Source organism: Etheostoma spectabile, chromosome 11 (genome assembly GCF_008692095.1).
Source record: "Etheostoma spectabile isolate EspeVRDwgs_2016 chromosome 11, UIUC_Espe_1.0, whole genome shotgun sequence".
Lineage (NCBI taxonomy): Eukaryota > Metazoa > Chordata > Actinopteri > Perciformes > Percidae > Etheostoma > Etheostoma spectabile.
Genome location: NC_045743.1, coordinates 4853571 through 4876681, shown reverse-complemented (window position 1 = coordinate 4876681; position 23111 = coordinate 4853571). Strand labels below are relative to the sequence as shown.

At 40.6% G+C, this 23111-nt stretch overlaps 1 protein-coding gene across 3 annotated transcripts in view; it reads left to right on the top strand.

The window, feature by feature from the left end:
- Positions 1-20343, top strand: part of arhgef7a (Rho guanine nucleotide exchange factor (GEF) 7a) — a 32233-nt gene extending 11890 nt beyond the window's left edge. For 2 of the 3 annotated variants that reach the window (XM_032529161.1, XM_032529162.1), the window contains 16 exons: positions 604-692; positions 1688-1782; positions 1971-2066; positions 2338-2460; positions 3953-4091; positions 4172-4231; positions 4342-4488; positions 5931-6017; positions 6156-6234; positions 6322-6461; positions 7242-7463; positions 7560-7653; positions 12575-12664; positions 17445-17544; positions 18788-18842; positions 19076-20343. In XM_032529161.1, coding sequence (XP_032385052.1) covers positions 604-692; positions 1688-1782; positions 1971-2066; positions 2338-2460; positions 3953-4091; positions 4172-4231; positions 4342-4488; positions 5931-6017; positions 6156-6234; positions 6322-6461; positions 7242-7463; positions 7560-7653; positions 12575-12664; positions 17445-17544; positions 18788-18842; positions 19076-19198 — 1739 coding nt within the window. In that variant the 3' untranslated portion in view covers positions 19199-20343. Of the gene's footprint in view, positions 1-603; positions 693-1687; positions 1783-1970; positions 2067-2337; positions 2461-3952; positions 4092-4171; positions 4232-4341; positions 4489-5930; positions 6018-6155; positions 6235-6321; positions 6462-7241; positions 7464-7559; positions 7654-12574; positions 12665-13060; positions 13234-17036; positions 17044-17444; positions 17545-18787; positions 18843-19075 lie in introns of all 3 variants that reach the window. The other variant, XM_032529163.1, reaches the window with a different exon arrangement.
- The last annotated feature ends 2768 nt before the right edge of the window (positions 20344-23111 follow it).

The window sequence follows — 23111 nt, the reverse complement described above, 5'->3', positions numbered from 1 at the left end:
TACCTCTACAAGACATTTCTACATTAACACAGCAGTATAGTACTTTACAGCATTATCTTTATATTTGTTCCAACACCATTTAAATAGGTCCTCATCTATTGCATGTGTCTGAATAATCACACAGCAGCTTGAAAGATTGAGTAGTTTTCTAAAGAGATGTTTCACATCACTCACAAAACTTTTGCCATTGTCATTACCAATCATGTAACCGGCGATCAGTCTTGTCAGTGTGTTTAGAGGCGATGTTAGAGTCTTGTACAGTTAACAATAAACATCAGGGCCCCTATCGCTGCCACAAAAAAAAGCACCGAACTGCCCCAGGAGTTTGTTGGCTGAATGTTTGCCAAACAGCAAAGCACAACCAATTTGACTTGCTTATCTCCTTTCTTTCCCTGTGAAATGAAGCTGCCTTCAAGTGTGGTCGGAAACATCAAGATCTATAAACGATCTAACAGAAAAAAAGTAACTGTGAAATATAAAGTCTACTTGTGCCACATTGAGGGGTTAAAGAACACAACAGGACATCACACAAATGGGCCGTTTCAGTGACACTTTTTTTGGTCTGAATGGGACCTCATTCATTTCTTTTGTCTTTGGCTGCAGACAAACAAGTGTCCCCCAAGTCCGGCACTCTTAAGAGCCCACCTAAAGGCTTTGACACCTCTGCGATCAGCAAGACGTATTATAACTTGGTAAGGACTTGCTTTCCCCCTTCTCTGTCTCTCCTGTGGAAATGTAAGGATTCTGTCTCTGATCTTTCAGTGATGCTTGTTTTTTTTTAAATCTGTGCCTGTATCTATGCTTTTTTCCATTAAGCATTTGTAAATTCGCTTACCTAAAAGTAATTTCCTGGAGTACCAGGATTAAATATAGCTTATCTTCTAAACAACAGCTCTCTTTAACCATTGACATACTTTCTCACCTCTAAATGTCTGTATTGCAGCTGAGGGCAGGTGTGGTTTGCCTGTGCTTTTTCATCACATTTGCATAATTAGCCAAGTGATTGTTTTCATTTTTTTTTTTTTCTTTCTCTTGCTCTCTCTCTCTCCCATACATACAGTACGTACATACATACATACATACATACATACATACATACAAACAAATGCATGTAGACACTGCTTTCAAAACTGGGATGATTACTTCTATTTGGACAGTTATTTTGGTCTGTTTATGTGGTTCTCTCAGCTGGCAGTAGGTACCTCTTCAAGTGGGACTGACATTGTCAGCAAGCCTCCTGATAGAAAAGAGATGATGCAATATGCTTCGTTACAATTCATTATATACAGTAGTTGATCAATGTCCCTCTGTTCATAAGAAGGGGAACCATGACTTCATGCTATATTCTTATCAGATACACAGTCTGTGCTTGCATGACTGAATAAATGAAGGTAATGTGAAAACACTGATCTGTTATGTGGCTCACTTTCTGAACCTGTGTTGTGAATCCCTCCATATTTTTCACTACACACACAATACATACACAACATTTAAAAACTCTGAAGCAGATCTTGTGCATATACAGCACACTCTTTAGGTGTTTGAACTGGATAAAATAAACATTTACGTTATAACATTTACGTGTTATAACGTTTTTTTTTGCGAATTTGCGGGACTAACTACAATGAAACTGTCATAAAATGAATGTATCAAAAAACAGAGCTTTTTTTTTCTGTTTCTATTGTAGGTGTTGCAGAACATTTTAGAAACAGAGACAGAATATTCCAAGGACCTTCAAAGCCTCCTGACGAACTACCTGCGACCTCTTCAGAGCATTGACAAGTATGACTCATTTACATATAAAACTACAACCTTATTTGAGCATGATCGTTGCATAACAGGAAACTGGCTCAATCAGATTTTGTACACCTACCTAACAACAAATCTGGGTTGAGTACTTGACTTTCTTTTGCACTTCACTGAATATGTTGTTACCATTTTGCTTTACCCATCCTGTCTTTTTCTTGCAGACTGAGCAGCTCAGACGTGGCTCTGATTCTGGGAAACCTTGAGGAGATCAGCACCTTCCAGCAGATGCTTGTCCAATCTCTCGAAGAGTGCACTAAGTTAGTCCCTCCCCCCACACACTGCCCCGCTGCAGCAGCATCCTCCTCCTCTTCACTCTTTCATAACAAGCAGAGGGACATCTAGTGTCTGGCCGACTGTAATACAGGAATGTTGGATTAAACAATAGACTAGGGAATTTGTCGTATTTTGTGGTACTTTTGGACTGTGGCACACATGTACACTCCATATACTTCTGTTCTATTTTATTGTCCGTGTGTGAAAGTTTGCATAGAAGCATCTTATCAGTGTGTGATCTTTTTTTGTCTTCAGGCTTCCGGAGAGCCAGCAAAGGGTGGGAGGCTTCTTCCTCAACCTCATGCCACAGATGAAGGCTCTTTATGTTGGTTACTGCTCCAACCACCCCTCTGCAGTTAATTTGCTCACCCAGCACAGGTACGTTTATACATCAACTACATTTAGTTTTATTTTAAAGCTGTTTATGCAGCAGGAAGAAGAATAGGTCTTTCATGTTTCATACACAGGGAAACATCTGTTTATGACAGCTTGTATTAGAAAAAAGGCTGGTTGTATTGTTGGAGTTTGTGGAGTTTTCCTGTGTTATACAGTTGTAGCTATTTACTGTTTGATGGATGTGGCAGTTATCAAACCCTGCAGTCAGTTTTTTTTGGTATTATAAACACAAGTGAATACAACTGAAGGAGACAGAATGAAAGAAAGATTTGTTTCCAAGTTACACATATAATATTTATCAGTTTAATAAATAATTTCGTAAGTCAAGAAATTCTCAGTTTATTGTTAAACTGTTGATAATTTGAACTGCCAGCCTTGGCAATGTATGTTTTTTCTTTTTGCATCTATCATTCTGATTGTGTTTTGGAATTTTTAAACTATTGTGAATCACAATACACTGCAAAAAATACTGCTTTGCCAAGCTGTGTGAGAAAGGCTGTTTCAACTTAACTGCAGTTGTTTTTGTATTTTGTTATAAACTTAGTTGCCATTTGCAGTATTAGGTTGTATTATTAGGTACACCTAGTTGAAGCTAGTATACCTAAAAAGGGTGTGACAGATCTCGTTTTACGAGATCTCGCGAATTAAAACGTGACGAGATTTCTCGTCGAGGTGAAAGTTGTCTCGTGAGGCGCTGTGATGTCAGCGTGGATGAGCGTGACATTACTATTGAAGATCCCCCTCCCCCTTTTTAAATCTTTGTTGGCAAATTTTGGTTTTCCTGCGGAAATGATAACGGCGAAAGAGTGACAGACAAGACGAACACAATAGTAACATTGTAGAAAAAAATGCCGTACCGCGGCTAACACGAGCACTATGCAAAAACACTTACAGCACCACCCAGCTCTCTAATAACTACTGCACCCGCGAACGAAAACTTAAAAAAAATTTAAAAAAATTGTTTCTGTTTGCACTTGTAGTTTTAAGAGAGCAGTACTTGGTTATTGATACACTTACTGTTTGCATTAAAGGGGTTATTTCTGTTATTTACACATTTATTTTATTTATACTGTTTATTTTTTTTTTAAATAACAGTGTACAGCACCAAATGTTTTGCATTTTGTGATTTTTCAGTTAAATAAAAAAACTATTTTCCTTCATTATTTCATCAGGATTTCTTTAATTTTTTTTTTAAATCTCGTCTCGTCTCGTTCTCTTTACCCAATCTCGTGATGTGTCTCGTCTCGTGGAGTAAGCGTCTCGTCACACCCCTAATACCTAATAAAAATAAAAAAAGTCTTGCAAATAATCCCACCTCCACGATGATGAACAGTGTGTTGGTTGCAAACCTTGGGAAGTTCCTGTTTGTGATGTTGACTGAAAAGTCAGTGTAGGTCATCAAGGTCACATGATAAGCTAAATGAATCATTTGTTTTGTCTCCCTGTCTCTCTCTCTCTTTCTATCCTCTTGCAGTGAAGTGTTGGGAGAGTTTATGGAGGGGAGGGGTGCAGTCAGTCCTGGGATTCTCACCCTGACCACAGGCCTCAGCAAACCCTTTATGAGACTTGACAAATACCCTAACTTACTCAAAGAGCTGGAGAGACACATGGAGGTGTGTATCTAATGATCTGTCGAGAGCACTTGTGTTATGTGTGTTTAACAACACACATTTCTTCTTCTTTTTTTCCCTAGGAGAGTCATCCTGATCGGCCAGACATTCAGAAGTGCATGGCTTGTTTCAAAAATCTTTCTGTAAGAAGATCTCACTTCCTGCCCTATCAAATGTAGCACGTAACCAGACTTATTATGAAATACATTAATTAATAGTCCATAAGCAATTTTTCTTTCTCCAATTGGGTCAGGCTCAGTGCCAGGAGGTGCGGAAGCGTAAGGAGCTGGAGCTGCAGATTCTCACCGAGTCCATCCGGCTATGGGAGGGGGATAACATTAAGACCCTGGGCTCGGTGCTCTACATGAGCCAGGTCTTAGTCCAGAGTCCTGGTTTAGAGGTACCAGCACCATCGACCTCCCCGCCTGCACCTCATTGCCCAAACCATTACCCTCACTGCTGATTTCAGCTGTGAATGTAATATCAAATGTATAAAATTTCGGATTTTTTTTTTGCCATTGGGCTAAATTTTGCAGTGCCCGTTTGGAGGTTTAAAAGACACACACACACCCACACACCCACCACACCCCACACACACACACCACACACACACACACACACACCCACACCAGAGTCCTTAATTTCTAGTTAGGGGTTACAGTTTTTTAGGGCTGCAGCACATTTGGGTTACTTACTACTTGGGTAACGATATAAGTATTTCATTTTGTTGAAGTTGCATTAAATTGATGTTTCATCAAACAGGACAATATATATTTGTCATACGTTAACTCCCATTCCTCTGCGGCTGAGAAGACCAAATGGATCTTTTAATTGTGGCATCTTAAGTGGACTGAAACCTTAATTGCAATAAAAAAAAACACTACCAAATTTGAATGCAAGAATTGTAAGTAGCTCTGGACAAAAGGTTTTGCCTAATAAATGATGATAGGAACACATTTTTAATTATTTCTCATTATGAATGGGAAGGCACCTCTCTTTAAAAGATTAACCAAAAGTGACATCTTTCCAGACATTTTTCTCCACTATGATTTAAGAGTACCTCACCTAAACACAAAGTTTTATACTAAATTAAATTCTCTAATGTCATTTGCTTGACATTAGAGCTTTTTCAGTTAGTGCTTGCATTGTTTAAAATGGACTGGTTCATGTCAAAGATTCACAATAAGAATGAGGTTAAAACTGAGGACAACCTTTCAGAAATACATTTTAAAACTTATCAATTTCACATCAACCATAGAGTGTGTGAACTTTTTCGTTGCTGCTTCTGCCTTTTTGATGGTTTGTTTATGATACATAGCTTAAAGCATTGCAGTCGTTTTGATCAGCTGCAGCCCTCCTCTGGCCTGTGGAGCGATACCCGGCCATTGAAAGTTTGCTACCTTCCTATGCTAGGTACATATAAATCATGGGAAATTTGATTTGTCAGAAAAGCTAAAAAATAATTTTACAACTTTGTAGATTACCTTGAACTTGCTGTGCTCTGTCTGTGCTGTTCCTACTAGCTATGATGCAAAGAAAACAAAGAGAAAAAGAAAAGTGTTATAATATCCTAATGTTTGTAGTAAAATGCATAATGCACTGACAGCCTATGGTTTGTTGTGGTAATGTTAAAAACTGACACATTAAAGGTGCACTTTGGGGAAGATAATGCAGATAATGAATGACAGATAATTCGGGCTAATGTGACTTTTCTCTGAGATAGTTTGAAATGGTTTTATCTCGTCAAATGTTTACATACTGGAGTATTGATTTACAAACTGGATTACACCTTATAATTTACTTGCATTCCCTCTCGCTTTCTCTCTCATTCTTATTTGATAGGAGAAGAGTGAGCGTTACCTCATGCTCTTCCCTCATGTCCTCCTTGTGTTGTCTGCCAGCCCCAGGATGAGTGGCTTCATATTCCAAGTCAGTAATTTACATTTTCTCAGATCAGTCTTGATTTTAGTTTCCACTCTAGTGTTTAACCTTAGAGTTCTGTACTTGATATAGTGATTGAAAGATAATTTCTCAGTTGCATCTTGATGTGATGATTTCCATCTTCAGGGAAAATTGCCCCTGGCCGGCATGACAGTGACCAAACTAGAAGACTGTGAAGCCCATAAAAACGCTTTTGAGCTCAATGGTAAGGCTACACGAGACGAACTAGTGTCTAAAATTTACACATAATTTACACATGAGGCCTTTAAATTCATTGTCTCCATCTCTGTAGGCACAATGTTTGACCGTCTCCAGGTGGTTTGCACCAACCAGCATGACCTGAAGGACTGGGTGGAACACCTGACCAGACAGATCAAACACACTTCAGCCACAGGACCCAGCCACAAACCACTCACTGTTCCCTGCCACACGGTAAGGAGCTAATCATTACATACCCACGTACAGAGGATTTTTTTCTTTTTATTTATGCCCTAATGTGGTGTGAACATTGCAAATTTATAATTTGTAATTTTTCACAGATTTGTTTTGCATTTAATCAATTAGATACAAATACGTAATTGTCCACATTCAGCCTTATCCCTTGAAAAAACCATCAACAATAATGATAATTTTATTCACAATTGGCCACATGCATGTTTGTGGCTGCATTGTGGAAAAAGGTAACTGTCTGAAAAATAATTTAAAATCTATAAATCTATCTGCGGGACTTCAGTTAAGGTGGAATGTAATGTTCTTCTATGATTTAGGCTCATTAAAAACAGGGAGTCACATGCGGGAGGAGGCTTCCCTGTAGCGGTATTTTGGGCATCTTCAAATGCACCAGAGATGCACACATCCCATCTGGCCTGGGATTGGTTTGGATTTCCCCCAGGAGGTGCTGCAGGATGTGGCTGGGGTTGATGACAGCTGTGCTACTGAGGGCTGCAGTTCCCAAAAGGACCGATGAATATTTGCAATGTTTTTAATAACTTGTTCCGTGTACAACTACATTGTTTCTGAATTAGAGATGCACTCCTGCCTGGTATCCTGCCACTGTGACCCAGAGTTTCTTTCTGATGAGTACATACTAAACAACTAATTTGTTGGTGCATCTACTGGGTGTTAAATAAGCATTTAAGAGCAGTTAAGTGGAGGAGCAAGACTGTTTAGTGATAAATCTAATTACATACAGCCATTTGTTTTGCTCCTCAGCTCCCATCTCACCCTCTCACCCCATCCCGGCATGCTGAGGGAAGGGGCATGACGCTGGCTCCCACCTACCACACCCTGCCTCACCCCTCCTCCCATGGAATGTCTCACAGCACCATGATGTGGGGCCCGCTGGAACCACCAAACACCCCCAAACCCTGGAGTCTAAGCTGTCTGCGACCTGCACCCCCTTTACGACCGTCTGCAGCCCTCTGCTACAAGGAGGTGAGGGGCTGTGTTGTTTATGTAGTTAAGACTTCTTGATATGTTTTTGTTATGTAGATTTTCTAATTGTCATACATTGTCTCACTTTCTTTTTAGGATCTTAGTAAAAGTCCTAAGAGTGTAAAGAAACTCCTTCCCAAGCGCAAGCCTGAGAGGAAACAGTCTGAAGAGGAGTTTGCCTTGAGAAAAAGTAAGTTTTAATCTTTCATATTTATGTCCAGAGTTTGTGGATTATTCAATCATTTGCTCTCTTACTGAGGGTTAGATGAGAGAATCAATAACACTCAATATACAATATTATGTCAATATACTGTACATACTGGGAACTATTCTCAGAAGGTGAAGCATTGCTTCTTGGGCGGAGTAATTTGCTCGCAGCACCTGAGAGGCCTTGGTGAGGAGCAGAGAGTTTGCCTGGAGTTTGCTCAGAGTTGGAGTAACAATCACTTCGCCCAAGTAGCAGTGTTACACCTTCTGAGAATAGTTGTACAGTGGGGCTCAAAAGTTTTGGCACCACAGGTAAAGATTTGTACTAATGTGCATAAAGAAGCCAAGAAAAGATTGGAAAATCTCCAAAAGGCATCAAATTATAGATACCTTAGATTTTATTTCCATCCTTTACACTTTCAAAATAACAGAAAACAAAAAAATGGCATCTGCAAAAGTTTGGGCACCCTGCAGAGTTAATACCTTGTACTGCCCCCTTTGGCAAGTATCACAGCTTGTTAACGCTTCTTGTAGCCAGCCACGAGTGAAGTGAAGATAATGGGTAGACGCTCAGTCTAGGTGCTAGTTCTGGGTTTATCACCAGGTTCACTCAGGTGTGTCGGCCAGAACACCACTTGAGGCCACTTATTCCAGAGTATGAAATGAAGAGCTGAGTGTTAGTTCTTATTCTGTATTTTATTCCTCTTTCTTGAATTGTGAGGGTAATTCTGAGTATGGTTTCTATAAAGAGGGAAACAAAATACAAAGGAATAAAGGAAACATATGCATACACTTGTTCCTCCTTAAGCACTAATATACATTACCATACATAAAATAAACAATAGTCCGAATGTGACTACATATCTCTAACTCTAATAATGTAAGCAGAGAAGAAGGATTCAAACACTTCTCATATGGGATTCCCTACCTTTCATTAAGTTACTGATAACGTAGACAGCACTTCCTGTCATCTATGATACAATTTAAAGCCTCCAACTAACTAAACGGCTGGATGCTTTTATTGTGAATACTCCGGACCGGATGCTATGTTCGGTTCGAGCTAGCAAAGCCTTGACAGAGGAGCCTCAACAGCGGCACAGATAATATTTAACACTACTTACTTTGTATTCTACATAACCACAAAGTATTTAACAATCCTAAGAACAGGTAGTAAAAGCAGAAATATGTTTAAACACAACGTTACGTATTTTGGCCCCACGTCAGGTAAGCCGAAGCTCAAAACTAGCATGTAAAAACGTGGCTATAATTAGCACAACGGTCGCGTAGCAACCCCTTAAACTCCTAACTATCATCCACATTAAATAGCAAAAAATAGCTGGTTTAACAAAGAATTACAATATCACGAGTGAAGTAGCAGATGCACTTACTCTTCTCATTTACGCACAGTCTGAAGTAAGGTGCCTCTCACAACTACTATCCAACTGACCAACTAACTCTATCATACTGCTTATTAACTGTGTGACATCACCTATAAAATATTAACCAGCATGCACTTTGGCTACCCTGTTACAAGCACTGAATAAACGTGAACCATAACGCACAATATGGTCAACTGTACTAAATAATAGTAACACTAACATAACTTTGGGGCCTTTTCTACAAAGAGTCTTTCAATTCTTGTTTGAGGTATCTTCGCCCATTCTTCCTTCCAAAAGTCTTCCAGTTCTTTGAGATTTCTCAGCTGTCTGTCACGCACTGCTCTTTTAAGGTCTATCCATAGATTTTCAATTATGTTGAGGTCAGGAAATTGTGAAGGCCATGGTAAAACCTTCAGTTTACGCCTCTTGATGTAATCCACCGTGGATTTTGAGGTGTGTTTAGGATCCTTATCCATTTGTAGAAGCCATCCTCTCTTCAACTTCAGCTTTTTCACAGATGGCATCAAGTTAGCGTCCAAAATTTGCGGAAATTTTATTGAATCCATTTTTCCTTCTACTCGTGAAATGTTCCCCATGCCACTGGCTACAATATAACCCCAAAGCATGATTGATCCACCCCCATGCTTAACAGTACCTTTGCTCATTCTGGCCAAAAAGTTCTATTTTAACCTCGGTCCACAGAACGTGTTTACACAATAAATCAGGCTTGTATATATGTTCATGTGCAAACTTAAAACGCTGATTTTTGTGGTAAGGACATAGAAGAGATTTTCTTCTGATGACTCTTCCATAAAGACCATATTTGTAGGGCTGCACAATTAATCAAATTTTAATAATGATCACGATTTTGGCTTCCCACGGTCAAATTTGCGTGATCGAGCGATATTTAAAATGTGTCATTTCATAGAACGCTCCGGGTTTCTTTGCAAAGCCCATATACCTGTAAACCACTGTCTGATCATGTGCCAGTCAGAGTTGTTCCCTGCACCAAGCAGCTTAGTTTCTAGATGTAGACAGTCACAGAGGACAAAGTAATATGAGGAAAATTCCACAACAGATAGCAGTCGGTCATACGTCGGTCACAAGGTTTACCAGTTTACTAGTAAACGCAACATTTTGTCCCGTCCGTGTTGTTTTTCAGACAACAGCAGTGACCAGTGCTAGTTAGTGTCTGTTAGCTTGCAGGGCTCTAGTGTGTGACTAACATTGTTCCTATATGTCGGACCGGTGCTAATGTCCCCGCATCAGCTGCCTCGCCACAAATGAAGCAATGTTGTTTATATTGGTATGGTTTCATTTTGCGTTACATGACCCATTTCTTCTGTGAAGACGTAGGCCTATCTGTGTTTTGATCTCTCTTTTAGGCCTACTCTCCACGCAGGGAAAAATCCCACGAATTTGAAAGTATATTTGAGAAGTGTGCTCAACGAGGCTAACCTACCTTACTTTAACAAGGTAATGGAGAACGCGAAGCCCCCTTCTCCGAAAACAGAAGCTGTCCCCGGTGTTCCACCGAAAGCTGTGACCCATCAGGAACTGTGACTGCAGAGGGCGGTGTTGCATGTTGCCTGCCCTTGCGTGGTAGACAACGCAGGGCGTAAACATTAGTACATTACATTCATGGGTGTAACCTGTATGATTTTGTTATTTTTTCCTAATGAGAAGGAGTAAACCGCTGGTGACTATATTAACTACCTCAGGCATAGTGACATTTGTTAAATCTGAAAGTAAATGAAAATATAAAAGGTACATTTTCTCTGAAATGATAAATAAAGTAGTCAAAATTCTAAACATTTTTGGGGTGGTTATTTCATCCCTTGTCATTAATGTAGACACATGTTTTTTTATTTTGAGGCATCACAGAGCCAGTACTTTAGAGGTCACCATATCTGACAAGTAGTCGAACGTGTGACCCCACTGTAACTGCTCACTACTTTATGAAGCAGTTACAGTGGGGTCGCACATTTAAGTAGTGGCTCGATGATGACTCAAAATAAAAAATATGTGTCCAGTGTAATGACAAGGGATGAAATAACCACCCCAAAAAGTATTTAGAAGTTTGACTCCTTTATTTATCATTTCGGAGAAAATGTACCTTATTATATTTGTATTTACTTTCAGATCACCAGCGGTTTACTCCTTCTCATTAGGAAAAAAAATAACAAAATCATACAGCTTACACCTGTGAATGAAATGTATTAATGTTTATGCCGTTTGCTTGGACACCCTTCTTCGCCCTGCATTGTCTACCACGCACAGACAGATGACGTCCAACAGCACCCTAAGTGGTCACAGTTCCTGATGGGCTTTCGGTGGAACACCTGTTCAGGGCACGGAGGTATGGATACAGGGCCAGGCAGCATGACGGAGACAACCGCAGGACAGAGAACACTACAGGCGTGCTTTCACCGGCAACCCGATAGCTGGTTAGTAAATACGCAGGAACACCAAAGGCAGGAGGAAGCGTGAGTTAATATGTGGATTGATTCTGGGATGTCTACACAACTGTGAGTCGATTGACTCACACAAAGTTCACCACTTTACTTGAACCCAAGCTCATGTATGTCTTCTTTAGTCTGTTGGGTATTTAGGTTTTTTCCTCGAACATGTCACTTACACATTTTACTTTACACGTTCAATGGCTTGGTCAGCGGCATGAACTCGTAGCGGCCGTTGGAGCTTCCGAGCACCCGGCTTCCACCCATTTTATCTGTTAATCGTGCCGACGTAGACACATAGGTATGTAGTTCGGCGTCCTTGAGTGCCATGAAAGGCGTCTTTAAATAAAATGTATTATTATTATTATTATTAGTTGACCCACAGTGGTGGATTGTCTGCAGTGCTGCATGGGTTGTTGCCGTGTTCCGATTGTTTCTCATCTCATCTCTGCCGAGACAAAAAAGACATGACATTTAAAAAATCTTTAATTTATTGTCAGAAATATCATGTTTTTAAAAGCATCACTTTCATCAAATGTTATGTGACATATTTCCAGTAGGCAACTAACTGCAAGCAGGCACATCAGGTCACAAACAAGCAGGCTTATAGCTCCGGTCCAAATTAACCACTAAATCCCATCCAATTAGATTGAATTCTCTATTGATAACGCAAAAAATAATAACGTTAACTCCACTGAAATTATTTGAAACTAAAGTAACGAGCCAATTTTGTAAAATGTAAGGAGTAGAAAGTACCGATATTTGTAAGGAGGAAGGACTAAAAGTAAAAAGTCGGCAAAAAAATAAATAGTAAACATATCTAAAAAATCTACTTGAGTACACTAAGTGAGTATTTGTACCTCATCACTTCCAGTCTGTGAGCTAAGCTAATGGTCTGACAGCTATGAGATTGGTATTGATCTTCTCATCTCACTCGCGGCAAGAAAGCAAATAAGGGTACTGTTTGCAGGTACTGTAATTTGTGTGCATGGTAGGAGGGAAACAGTGATCAGGGATCTGATGGACTTACGCTTGAAAGTTAATTATTTCCCCTTCTCTTTCGCAGGTACAGCTGCTCTGGAAGAAGATGCCCAGATCCTGAAAGTTATTGAGGCTTACTGCACCAGTGCCAAAACCAGGCAGACGCTTAACTCCAGTAAGAAAACACCAAATCGTACTTTTGTGCATACACAAAAGAAGATAGGTTCATACTGGAACTTACCGTCTTTGTTACTGCTACACCTTTATTCTGATTCTCAGTGCTTTTCTTCAACTGGTGTTCTGAACTGATCTTTCTAACAGTATGCTCTCCTTCTGTCTGTCTGTCTTTCACTCTTCACCGTTTTACCCCGGGTTTTTTGTTTTCTCCATACTGTACTATTACTTTCTCTCATCCCGCATCTCTCATTGTTTTTCTTTTATGATTTACCATTTGTTGTGTGCTGCATATACTGCCTTCTCTTTCTGCCCCGTCCCTCCTCTGTTTCGCCCACCGTTTCCCCCCCCTCTACATTTGCGACATCATCTTCAAACTTGGCCCCGCCCCAACCAGCCTGGCAGGGCACTGACCTGATGCACAACCACGTGCTGGCTGATGTGGACCGGTCTTGTATGGACTCCCCGGGCCGCCGTAGCAGCGTGTCACGGCCAGAATTGTCCTCTGACCTTTCGGAGGACTCTGACTATGACTCCATCTGGACCACCCACAGTTACAGGATGGGTTCAGTGCCGCGGAAGAGCTGCATCTCTCACCAGAACTAAAGAACGTACAGCACTGCCACGCTGTACTGTAATGTAACGTACAGCATACCTCTTTTACCTTCAATCGATTAAAAGAAACTAGATTTTTTTTATTTATTTATCTATTTATTTTTTATTTTATATTTGTTAATTTTTTTTGTTAACTTATTTGGTTTATTTATTTATTTTTTAGATTGTTTTAAGATGTTTTAAGCATCTCCCTGTTGCCTTTGCCACTTTCCCTTTTATGTGCCTCCTCTATTTATGTAGTTGTCATGCAGTAAGTGTTTGGTAATTCTTGTTAATTTATCTTGAATGTGACCACTTCCCTTCTTTGACCATCAGTGTGGCGGACTCTCAGCAGGGAGTAGAGGGGTGTGGAGTGGAATATAGGGGAGGGATAACCAGGGGAGGGAGAGGTTGGGACTGAGCTTTTCCTGTCTGATATTCAGATGTAATTCAGGAACGAGTGTAAATTCAGGAACGAGTGTATTCTATTTACCATGTACTACTTCTCTCCGGTATGTGTTTCTAGAGTATATATGCTCAAACATAGCACAGATGCCATACACACACGCACAGGTTCAGGCACACTTGCCCCTGTTGCCTGATAATATAGCAGCATGCAAAAGAAATATACAAATTCTTTAAAACATTGCTGTTTTCATCATTTTGAGTCTTTATTTATGTTGCTAAACAGGATTAGATTTAACATACCGTATGACCAATAGCTACTAACTACTAAAAACCCTTGCTAAATGTAATAGTTTGTGAAACACGGTTCATATTCTAAGTAAAAAGAGGCGATTATTACATACACGTCACTCTCTAATCAAGCTTTCTCAAGCTGGATAAGAGCTAGTGAATGGTAAGTTTAAAGTGCCAGTTCACCAAAATTACCAAAAAGAAAAATATAATTTTCACACTTATTGTATCCAGCAATGCAGTTTTATTTGCCAATTTTCTCTGAGATTTCTTCCTGTACTCCGATACAATGGTGAATGCGATTTTGTTTGTGGTGCGATTTTGTTTTTGGTGCTTGCAGCTTTGAAAAATTACATTTACACACCAATGTACTGTATCTTTCCAGGATTTAGTGTACCCATTACTCTGGATAATCCAAAGAACGCAACAGTCAACAAACTACTTCCTACTGCAGAATTGATCACCATGATACTGGTTGGACACATGTTTTTTTTCAATCCTGTGAGCGCCACAGACTAAATTCATGTGAAATTGTGGAAGCAGAAATATCAAAGTCAGTAACCTGTAAAAAAATCGGTGTCACTAGATACTATATCTAGAGTTAAATTAGAACATGTTTTTTGTTTTTTTCTATTTTTGGCGAACTGGCCCTTTAAGTCATTCATTTCAATGATTCATTGTATCGTGTACACTTTAAAGCATCATCCTTTAAAGCCTGATCTTCCGTCCAGTAATGTTGCTGTCTGTCAGTGGTTCTACAGGGTTACATTTTTGTTTAGTTTTAAACCTCAAGTTAGTGCGTTAACAAAATAAAAAGCTTAATTTTAACCAGGCAACGTATACCAGACACCAATAATCTGTCAACAGCCATACACAGCTGTAATAAAAATCAAATGCCTTTGTTTAATGTGTTCTGCTAGCTAAAGAAATAATTCAACATTTTGAGAAACGCGCCTATTCACTTTTTTATGGAGAGTTAGGTTAGAAGGTCGACACCATGCAGAGATCTGTCTGTTCAAAATGAAGCTGGAGCCAGGAGCAGATTAGTTTAGTTAGGTATCTATCTTCTTATCAAACCCTCGACAAATAAGCAAATAAGCCTATTTCCCTAAATGTTGAACTCAGGGCATGAAGTTAACTTTTTTGACCACCTGCCACAGTGGCCACTGTCATGTTTTACCAGCCACTCTTTTTGCCTCATAAAGGTGAAAACGGGAATGGCTGTGTCTCTGTGAGCCTACTCATTGACATGCGCCACTGCTGTAGTAGGGGGAGGCCGGGCTGGGACACAATGATACAGTCGATAAAGACTTTAACTTATCATTGCACCTTCAACAATGTTGCTGTCCTCAATTTAGGTCGTCCTGTACATCTCATCTGCGGTTTTTCCTGCATCCACCGTGTGTTATTGGGATTGTGTGTGTGTGTGCGCGTCAGTCGCGGGGGGAACGGAGCAACAGCCCCGCCCGCTGCAGCGAGCCGACAGGACTGAAACTGCAGCAACTTTCAGCGACTTTATAGGGAATAAACTTTACAGCGTACATTGATGCTAAAATGTTTACAGGTTGGCAGGACGCATTTCGCTGTACATTTTGCTGGTGAGATTTTCAAGTCACACACGTCTCTTCTTCGTATCAGAAACAAGGAAATTAATTTGACCCGTTCTCACTCCCGCTTACTGATAGTTAAGCGTCTGAATCACTCAATTCTCATTGGCTACCAGAAAAGTGGCAGGTAGATTGACAGCGTTACCCGCCAATTGCAAAATTCATCCGCATTTGGCGGGTGTTAATTTCATGCCCTGGTTGAACTCTTTTCTTTAAATTGTAGCTGTTACCAGACTGACCATTTTGACCAAGTTGGCGTAACGTCAAAAACAAACATCCACACGACTAGCACATATGCTACGGCCTCATAAGCCAGACATGCCTTTGTGTTGTTTGGCTTGCGAGGTTTCCCATGCTATCTCTTGCATTAATGACTATTTTTATGAAGAAGTATTTTTCCAGTGATGGTATTAAAAGTACAGGTTAGAATCCACTTACAGTAGTCTATCACCTCTTACAGCAAGCAAAGTGGGTGACATATGGAATCTATCGGTCCATGTTACAGTACTATTTACTGTTTCTGATTTCTTTATTGTATTCATTATTTTGTATACAGTTGTTTTTTTTAATTTATGTTTTATTCTGTATGTCAATGTTTACAAAATGATCCCTGGAATAATTATTTGTTTTCTTTTTTACAATCGTATTGCTCTGTATCAAAGTTTACACTAAAAATTACAACATGAAGTGTTTGAATTATTTTGCACAATCATGTAACGGGCCAGTGGGGTGGGAGATAGAATCTGTTAAATTCTGTACTTTTTGTCGTCTATCTAGAGCAGTGGTTCTTAACCTGGGTTCGATCGAACCCCAGGGGTTTGGTGAGTCAGTCTCAGGGGTTCGGCGGAGGTCAAGACACACACACACCCGAGTCATATAATTAGTGATGACACGCCCCGCTTGGCCATCATCAGAAGGGTTCGGTGAAAGCGCATATGAAACTGGTGGGGGTCAGTACCTCCAACAAGGTTAAGAACCACTGATCTAGAGTGTGTATGATATAGTCCTAAAGGTAGACTTGGGTATTCAGTGTTACTGTAAAATAAATGCTCATTTGTAGTGTAAAAGCATTGCGGGAAAAAGAAAAGAAACAAGAGGCTGTGATTATACAGGAACATTTCTATGTGAACTACCCCTTCAACCCCAGAATACTTTCAGAGTGAACTTGAAATATAACCACATAGTCTCCCTTTCTGTAAATACTAGTTGTTATGGAGCAAGAAAATATAAATCCATTCTACCTTCTATGAGTATTTGAGCTAAGACACTGTCCTTATATCATGTGCTATACTTTGTGACAGGTGTATTCTGTGGTTTAAGAAGACAAACTGGGGACAGGCAGGGTGAAAAGAGACCAATTGTCTTTGACCAACGTTGTCCTCTGTGTGCCCTAAAATGCTGTATTCAGTTCATACATGTGACCATGTCTTATCTGCAAACAGCGCCTTTCAGTGTATTTGTTGTACTCTGCTGAAGTGTTCAAGTCCCAAAACGCTGTAATATGAGTTTTGAATAAATCTGTCATTTGGTAGACACAGGCACTCTGGTGATTTGTGCGAGCAGCGAATCTGATTGTGTTTGGTGTTTGTTGTCTTTTGGGGAAGACGGTGACGTTTTCATGAATTGTTACATGAATGAATGGAATAGCGTGTGTGTGTTCATTTTTTTTTACCAGGTATTTCCACAGCTTCTCATTTCCCTTTACTTTCCTCTGATCTCTTGTCTTGTATGACTAACACACTACTACTGCCAAATTTGGTCTGTGCTTGGTTCTCTTTGATTCTGTCACTCATTTCAATAAAGAAGTTCTGCACTGTCTCATCTCATTTCAAGGTGAGACAAAGCAAAGCACAGATTTTTGAGTGCACTTCTGTTTTGAAACAGGACCGCGACGGGAAACAGGGCTGCATGTGATCATCCCCGGTGAGAAGAAAATCCAGGTGGAGGATCCCAGTCGCAACGGACAAAGTACAGCGGAAGAAAAGTAGGATAATAGATACATCTCTTACATTTCACCTTTGCCCTAAATCACTGAATTAACATATTGTAAAACCCATGTAGGCCAAAACCTGCAATACCCCAAGCCCATTTGTTCCTACTGAACACTTAAATCTTAAAAAAGGCTCAGTAATTTATTTAATTTTCATTTACCTTTCCGGAAACCAACACCTTATCGTGGTGGAGAGGTGTGTGTGTCCCTATTAACCTGAGGGCTGTGTTGTCGGGAGCTTTGTGCTCCTGCTAGGGTCTCCCATGGCAAAGTGGTCTCAGGTGAGGAGCCAGACAAAGAATGGTTCAAAACCCCTATGAGCCAACAAAGTAGAGATGGCGGGACGCTACCCGGAGGAAGCCTGGGGCCCCCGTCTAGAGCCAGGCCCAGATGGAGGGCTTGTCAGCGAGCGCCTGGCGGCCGGGTCCCATGGGCCCACCACCTGTGGGAGGAACCGCTGGGTGGGTGCGCTGCCAAATGGGTGGCGGTGAAGGTCAGGGGCCTCAACAGACCAGACCCGGGTGGCAGAGGCTGGCTCTGGGGATGTGGAATGTCACCTCTCTGTGGGGGAAAGAGCTTGTGCGGGAGGTGGAGCGCTACCAGTTAGATCTGGTGGAGCTTACCTGAACGCACAGTCTCTGTTCTGGAATCATACTCCTGGATAGGGGTTGGACTCTGTTCTACTACGGAGTTGTCCAGGGTGTGAGGAGTGCCTTCTTTAGGTAGGGAATGGGTCCTTACCCCCAAGTGAAGGAGTTTAAATACCTCGGGGCCTTGTTTGCAAGTGAGGGGAAAATGGAGCGGTAGATTGGTTGGAGAATCTCCGCAGCGGGTGCGGTATTACATTCCGTTTATCGCACCATTGTGACGAAAAGAGAGCTGAGCCTGAAGGCAAAGCTCTCAATCTACCGGTCAGTGTTCGTTCCTACCCTCACCTATGGTCAGGAAGGCTGGGTCGTGACCGAAAGAACCAGATCCAGGGTACAAACGGCCAAAATGGGTTTCCTCAGGAGGATGGCTGGCGTCTCCCTTAGAGATTGGGTGAGAAGCTCAGTCATCCGAGAGGAGCTCAGAGTAGAGCCGCTGCTCCTTTGCGTCGACAGGAGCCAGTTAAGCTAAAGGGATAGGTAAAGAAAGAGATTTTGGTTGAATTAATTGTTCCTCTCGTCCATCTTGAGGGGGGGATTATTGTGTGCATCACTGATGTGCTAACCTGTGCATTTTTATCATCTTAAAGGAGCCTGGTGGATGTGGTGTATGCCCTGAGGGATGAGGTTCAAGAGCTAAAACAGGTAATTGTTTATGAATAACATGATGGTGTGATTTATCTAATATTTGACTCAGATTTGAAAAAGAAAAACAGTTAGCTGGATAAAGAGTATGCATAATGTTAGCTAAGTGGAATTTAGTGAAATGGGTGTGAAATATGTTTCCTGTTCTCCATCTCGCACATCAGAAGTTTGAAACAGATGTTTCACATTATATGGGCTAATGACATGAATGATGAGCTCGTTTTACCTCACAGGATAATAAGAAAATGAGGAGGTCCCTGGAGGAGGAGCAGAGAGCACGGAAGGATCTGGAAAAGATTGTGAGGAGGGTGTTAAAGAGCATGAATGACCCAACGTGGGAAGAGACAAACCTCTGAGGATCTTGTGCAACATCTCCATCTGAAGCATTCAAAAGAGAAAGAAAGAGCATGCATATGTGTGGACTTGCTTGCGCTGTCTGTGAAATGCACACAATCACACACATAGTTTAAGGTTGGTTGTGTAACTAAGAGGACAAGAGTGAATCTGTAAGCAGGCAATTGTGTGCTTGTATGAGATGGGGGTGTGTGTGTGTTTGCCCTAAGAGGAGTGTCGTTACTACCCCTCTGGTGAAAAGACAGGAAACACTGCGATGTGATGCTGAACAGGCTTGACCATCTATCCCACGATAACATTCCTTTGAAACACCAAGCAAGCTGGTGAGGAGATTACACCCTTAACCCTTGGTGTGTCCATCACCTCAACATCCATCATCAGTGTCTTTGGCAGTGTTCAGCGTGGCTGGAAGACAAGCGGACACAAGGTACATAAATCGTATACGTCAATGATGTTAATGGTCACAAAGGCCTTTGACATGTCTGAACTTGAATCGCACCATTATATACATAAGCATTTCATAATGTTATTTTTATGAAGTGATTTTTTTGTTCTTGCCTGGTGTTTTTTGTCCCAAAGTGAAGTTTGTGGCAGGAAGCTCGTCTTTTATGTCTGTTTACTTTTCTTTTTTTTGCCTTTTTTGTCCTTTTTATTGTTTGACCACTGCGGTGTGAGTTTTTTTCTAGGCGTCCTAGGGAATTGTACAGATATCAAACTTGTTCTGTATAATGTAAATACTGCCTAAAGATTAGCCTTTGCCCTTTGGGAGAAATAAATGTGTTTTTAGAAGAACGACTTTGAGTTGCTGCTAAATCTGACTATTGACTTACGTTTATATCAGATATAATATTACCTCATCTTGTGGCCCTATTTCTCAGAAATACTCACATTGAATCCAAGTAGTACACCATAGGAGTACTGCCTGTGTTTCTTGGTCTCTGTGTGCGCTGCCTTCACCTGATGCCAGGAGGGATGTGTATTTGGGACCACTCACCTCCAGTTATTGCCTTACTGTGAACATGAATTTTCAGCGGTTCAAACAAAGAGTTATTTTTGCTTCTCAGATTGTTTGATGTGAAGGATTTTCAGAACTCAGAAGAGGTGAAAGTATCCTGTATTACAAATAAAAACACTTTAAAGAAAAGACCCTAAAAAGTAAACTAAAATACATTTTTTGAACTATTTTCTTCCTCTTTCTGATCTTATTATCATAATATTGTGACCTCTCAGATTTACCCCTGGGGTAATTTGGGGGTCCCAACCTACAGGTGTAGAAGCCATGTAGCCTAGTAGCCTACTAGGTGTATAATGAGTAATGTCAGTGAGAGATAAATATCATCCCTTAACCTTCCAAGTGTTGACCCAACCTTTCTGATAGTCATATCTTATTGTTACACTAACAGTAAATCACTGTGGAAATATTTTCCTGACCTTTTGGACACTGTTAAAACAAAAAAACTAATGTCAAAGTGAAAACAAATATAATATCCAACCACGGAACAAAAAAAGATTGTAGAAACCCCTTCGCTATGACATCCCAGACGGTCGGTTTAGAATTCTTACAGTCGGTGACAGCATAGGGAAACCAGCAAAGTGGTCAAGTGAGTCAGATCAGGCACTGTTTAGGCAGTGTTTCTATTTCGAAATTTGAAGGTATTTAAAACAAAAGAATTAGCCTTTCTTTTCTTTTCTTTCTCTTTTTTGACTTGAACTACTTCAAGCCGAACAACTTATACATCCTACTCCGCCCACACGTGAAGAAGTCTGTTTAAATGGTTTGCGTCTGCCATCTTGCTGCTGGAAATCCTTAAAAGTGGGGTTTCTGTAAATGGAAGGAAACATAACTTTGCAATTTTAAAACACACTGGACTATTAGAAAAGTAAAATGAAATAATAGATAACGAAGGAGTAATCACCAGTAGAAGGCAGTAATGTAAAGCATAGGATGCCAACCTGCCATAAAACCCAAAAGAAGTAGAAGCAATACATTTTGCTACTTTACGTTTAATTTTCTGACTACTTCTGCTGCTCATGTTGCATTTCACAATAAGCTTGCCTGTTAACAGTTGTGCTGATTCCGTGTCTTAAACATTGTCAAGTGAGCTGTCAGTTTGTCCTTCATTTTAGCTCAGTCTTAGCTGGAAGAAAAAGTTTTCCTCTCTATTGGCAGATTCAGACCTTCATCACCCATTCCCAAATAACTCCACTGGGGTGTCAGAGATGCTTCCTTTACTTCACACAGACTTTACCAAGCCAGGTATGCATATATGTGCTGCTTATCTTAAGATGTCTTGGTTCTGTTAAGTTGATTATTTTGTTTTTGTACGTGAGCTTTTGTTCTACAGTTTACATTGCTGTACTGATGGCAAACTGCTGCTTATCACATTGCTTACTGCAATTCATAGATTTTCTTTGGCCACTTCGGGTGTCATCTGAATAAGGTGTCAACAAACATTGACAATGTGTTCGAATTACAGGGGAACTAGGTAGGGGGGCTTGGCTTCCTCAAAAGAGACCTGAGTTTCCTCAGAAGTTTGGGCAGGTCTCTAAAACCTGATAAATAGCCATTAGCCCGTATAGTACTGCAATGAATGACATAAATTGAATGTTCTGTCATTGTTTATTTTGTGTGTTGCTCTGCACTGGTCATTGCAGCTGACTTCATCTTCTGTCAATAATGTGTGGAACATGATTGATCTGGACATGATTCATAGCTTGCTTTTTGTACTTTTGTACTATGTGTTACTATTGTGCACTGTATGTGGTTGTACTTGAAGTGAGAAATGAGATTGGCAATTCTCAACATCTGGTTCGTTAAGTTTTCGCTACTGGAGCGCCTCTGAAGTTTTGTATTTAGTAATTTTCGGTATAGAAAAAGAAGAAGCAGACATGCCTTTATTTATCCTGGGGGAATTCCCATTTTCACTCAGTTGGTACAGTTTTTACACACATTACATACAGGCCTGAAATACACACTCTTGAAATACACACCTATACTTGCACAAATGGAGAGATGTCATAGTGAGGGGACTGCCAATGGATGAGCACCCCAAGTATTTGGGGGTTTTGTGCCTTGCCCAAGGGCATGCTGGCAGTGGCGGTGAACTGGGACCTCTCTAGCTACTAGTCCACACTCTGTACTTTGGTCCATATGTGGGCTTGGACGGGTGACCCTCCCAACCCGACTGACTTGCTGCTGAGCTGCTAGGCGGTGATAACTAAATAAAGCCTCTATCTGCCTGTTCTGCTCTGAGTAAGTTAGTTTGTTAATTTTATCATTACTCCTTAAGCTCTGGTGTGCTGAAGATGGTGTATGATTGCAGGGGGCGGGGGGACTTATGTGAATACATAATTTGTTTACATATTTGTTAACATTTGTTAACATTATAAATCTGTTCCACATGAGTTGGCTGACCAAACTGAAGTTGAAACAGTCACAGAGTGCAGAAAATAGTTTTGCATGGCAATACTATTGATTGCCATTGACATTCACCTAACAAAAAACATTCATTGTTTGTGTGCATGCCTCCTCCTTTTTGAAACGACCAGCCTATTGAAATCTTTTGTGTACCCTGATAATCACGACAAGCTTTGTGGATGACGATGATCCCACTCTGCTGCTGTTGGATGAATAAGCACAGATGTCAACCTTTTCACTGTGACTCTCACCTTGTCCACTCATTAGTAATGAAAACAATTGCCTTTTATTTCACGTTGAATATTCACTGTAACAAAAGCACAATTCACAATCATCCCGTGAAGCAGATCTTGGCAGATAAAGCCAGGCCGGTGCTATCGTGCTCTGACCTTGTTGACTTGACTCTCACAATGTTTGGCTGGCCGACTGCCAGCATGAAAAGAGCCACTGCAGTGCTACTGGGAAGTTTACCTGGATCTCTTAGCTGATGTTTCCTT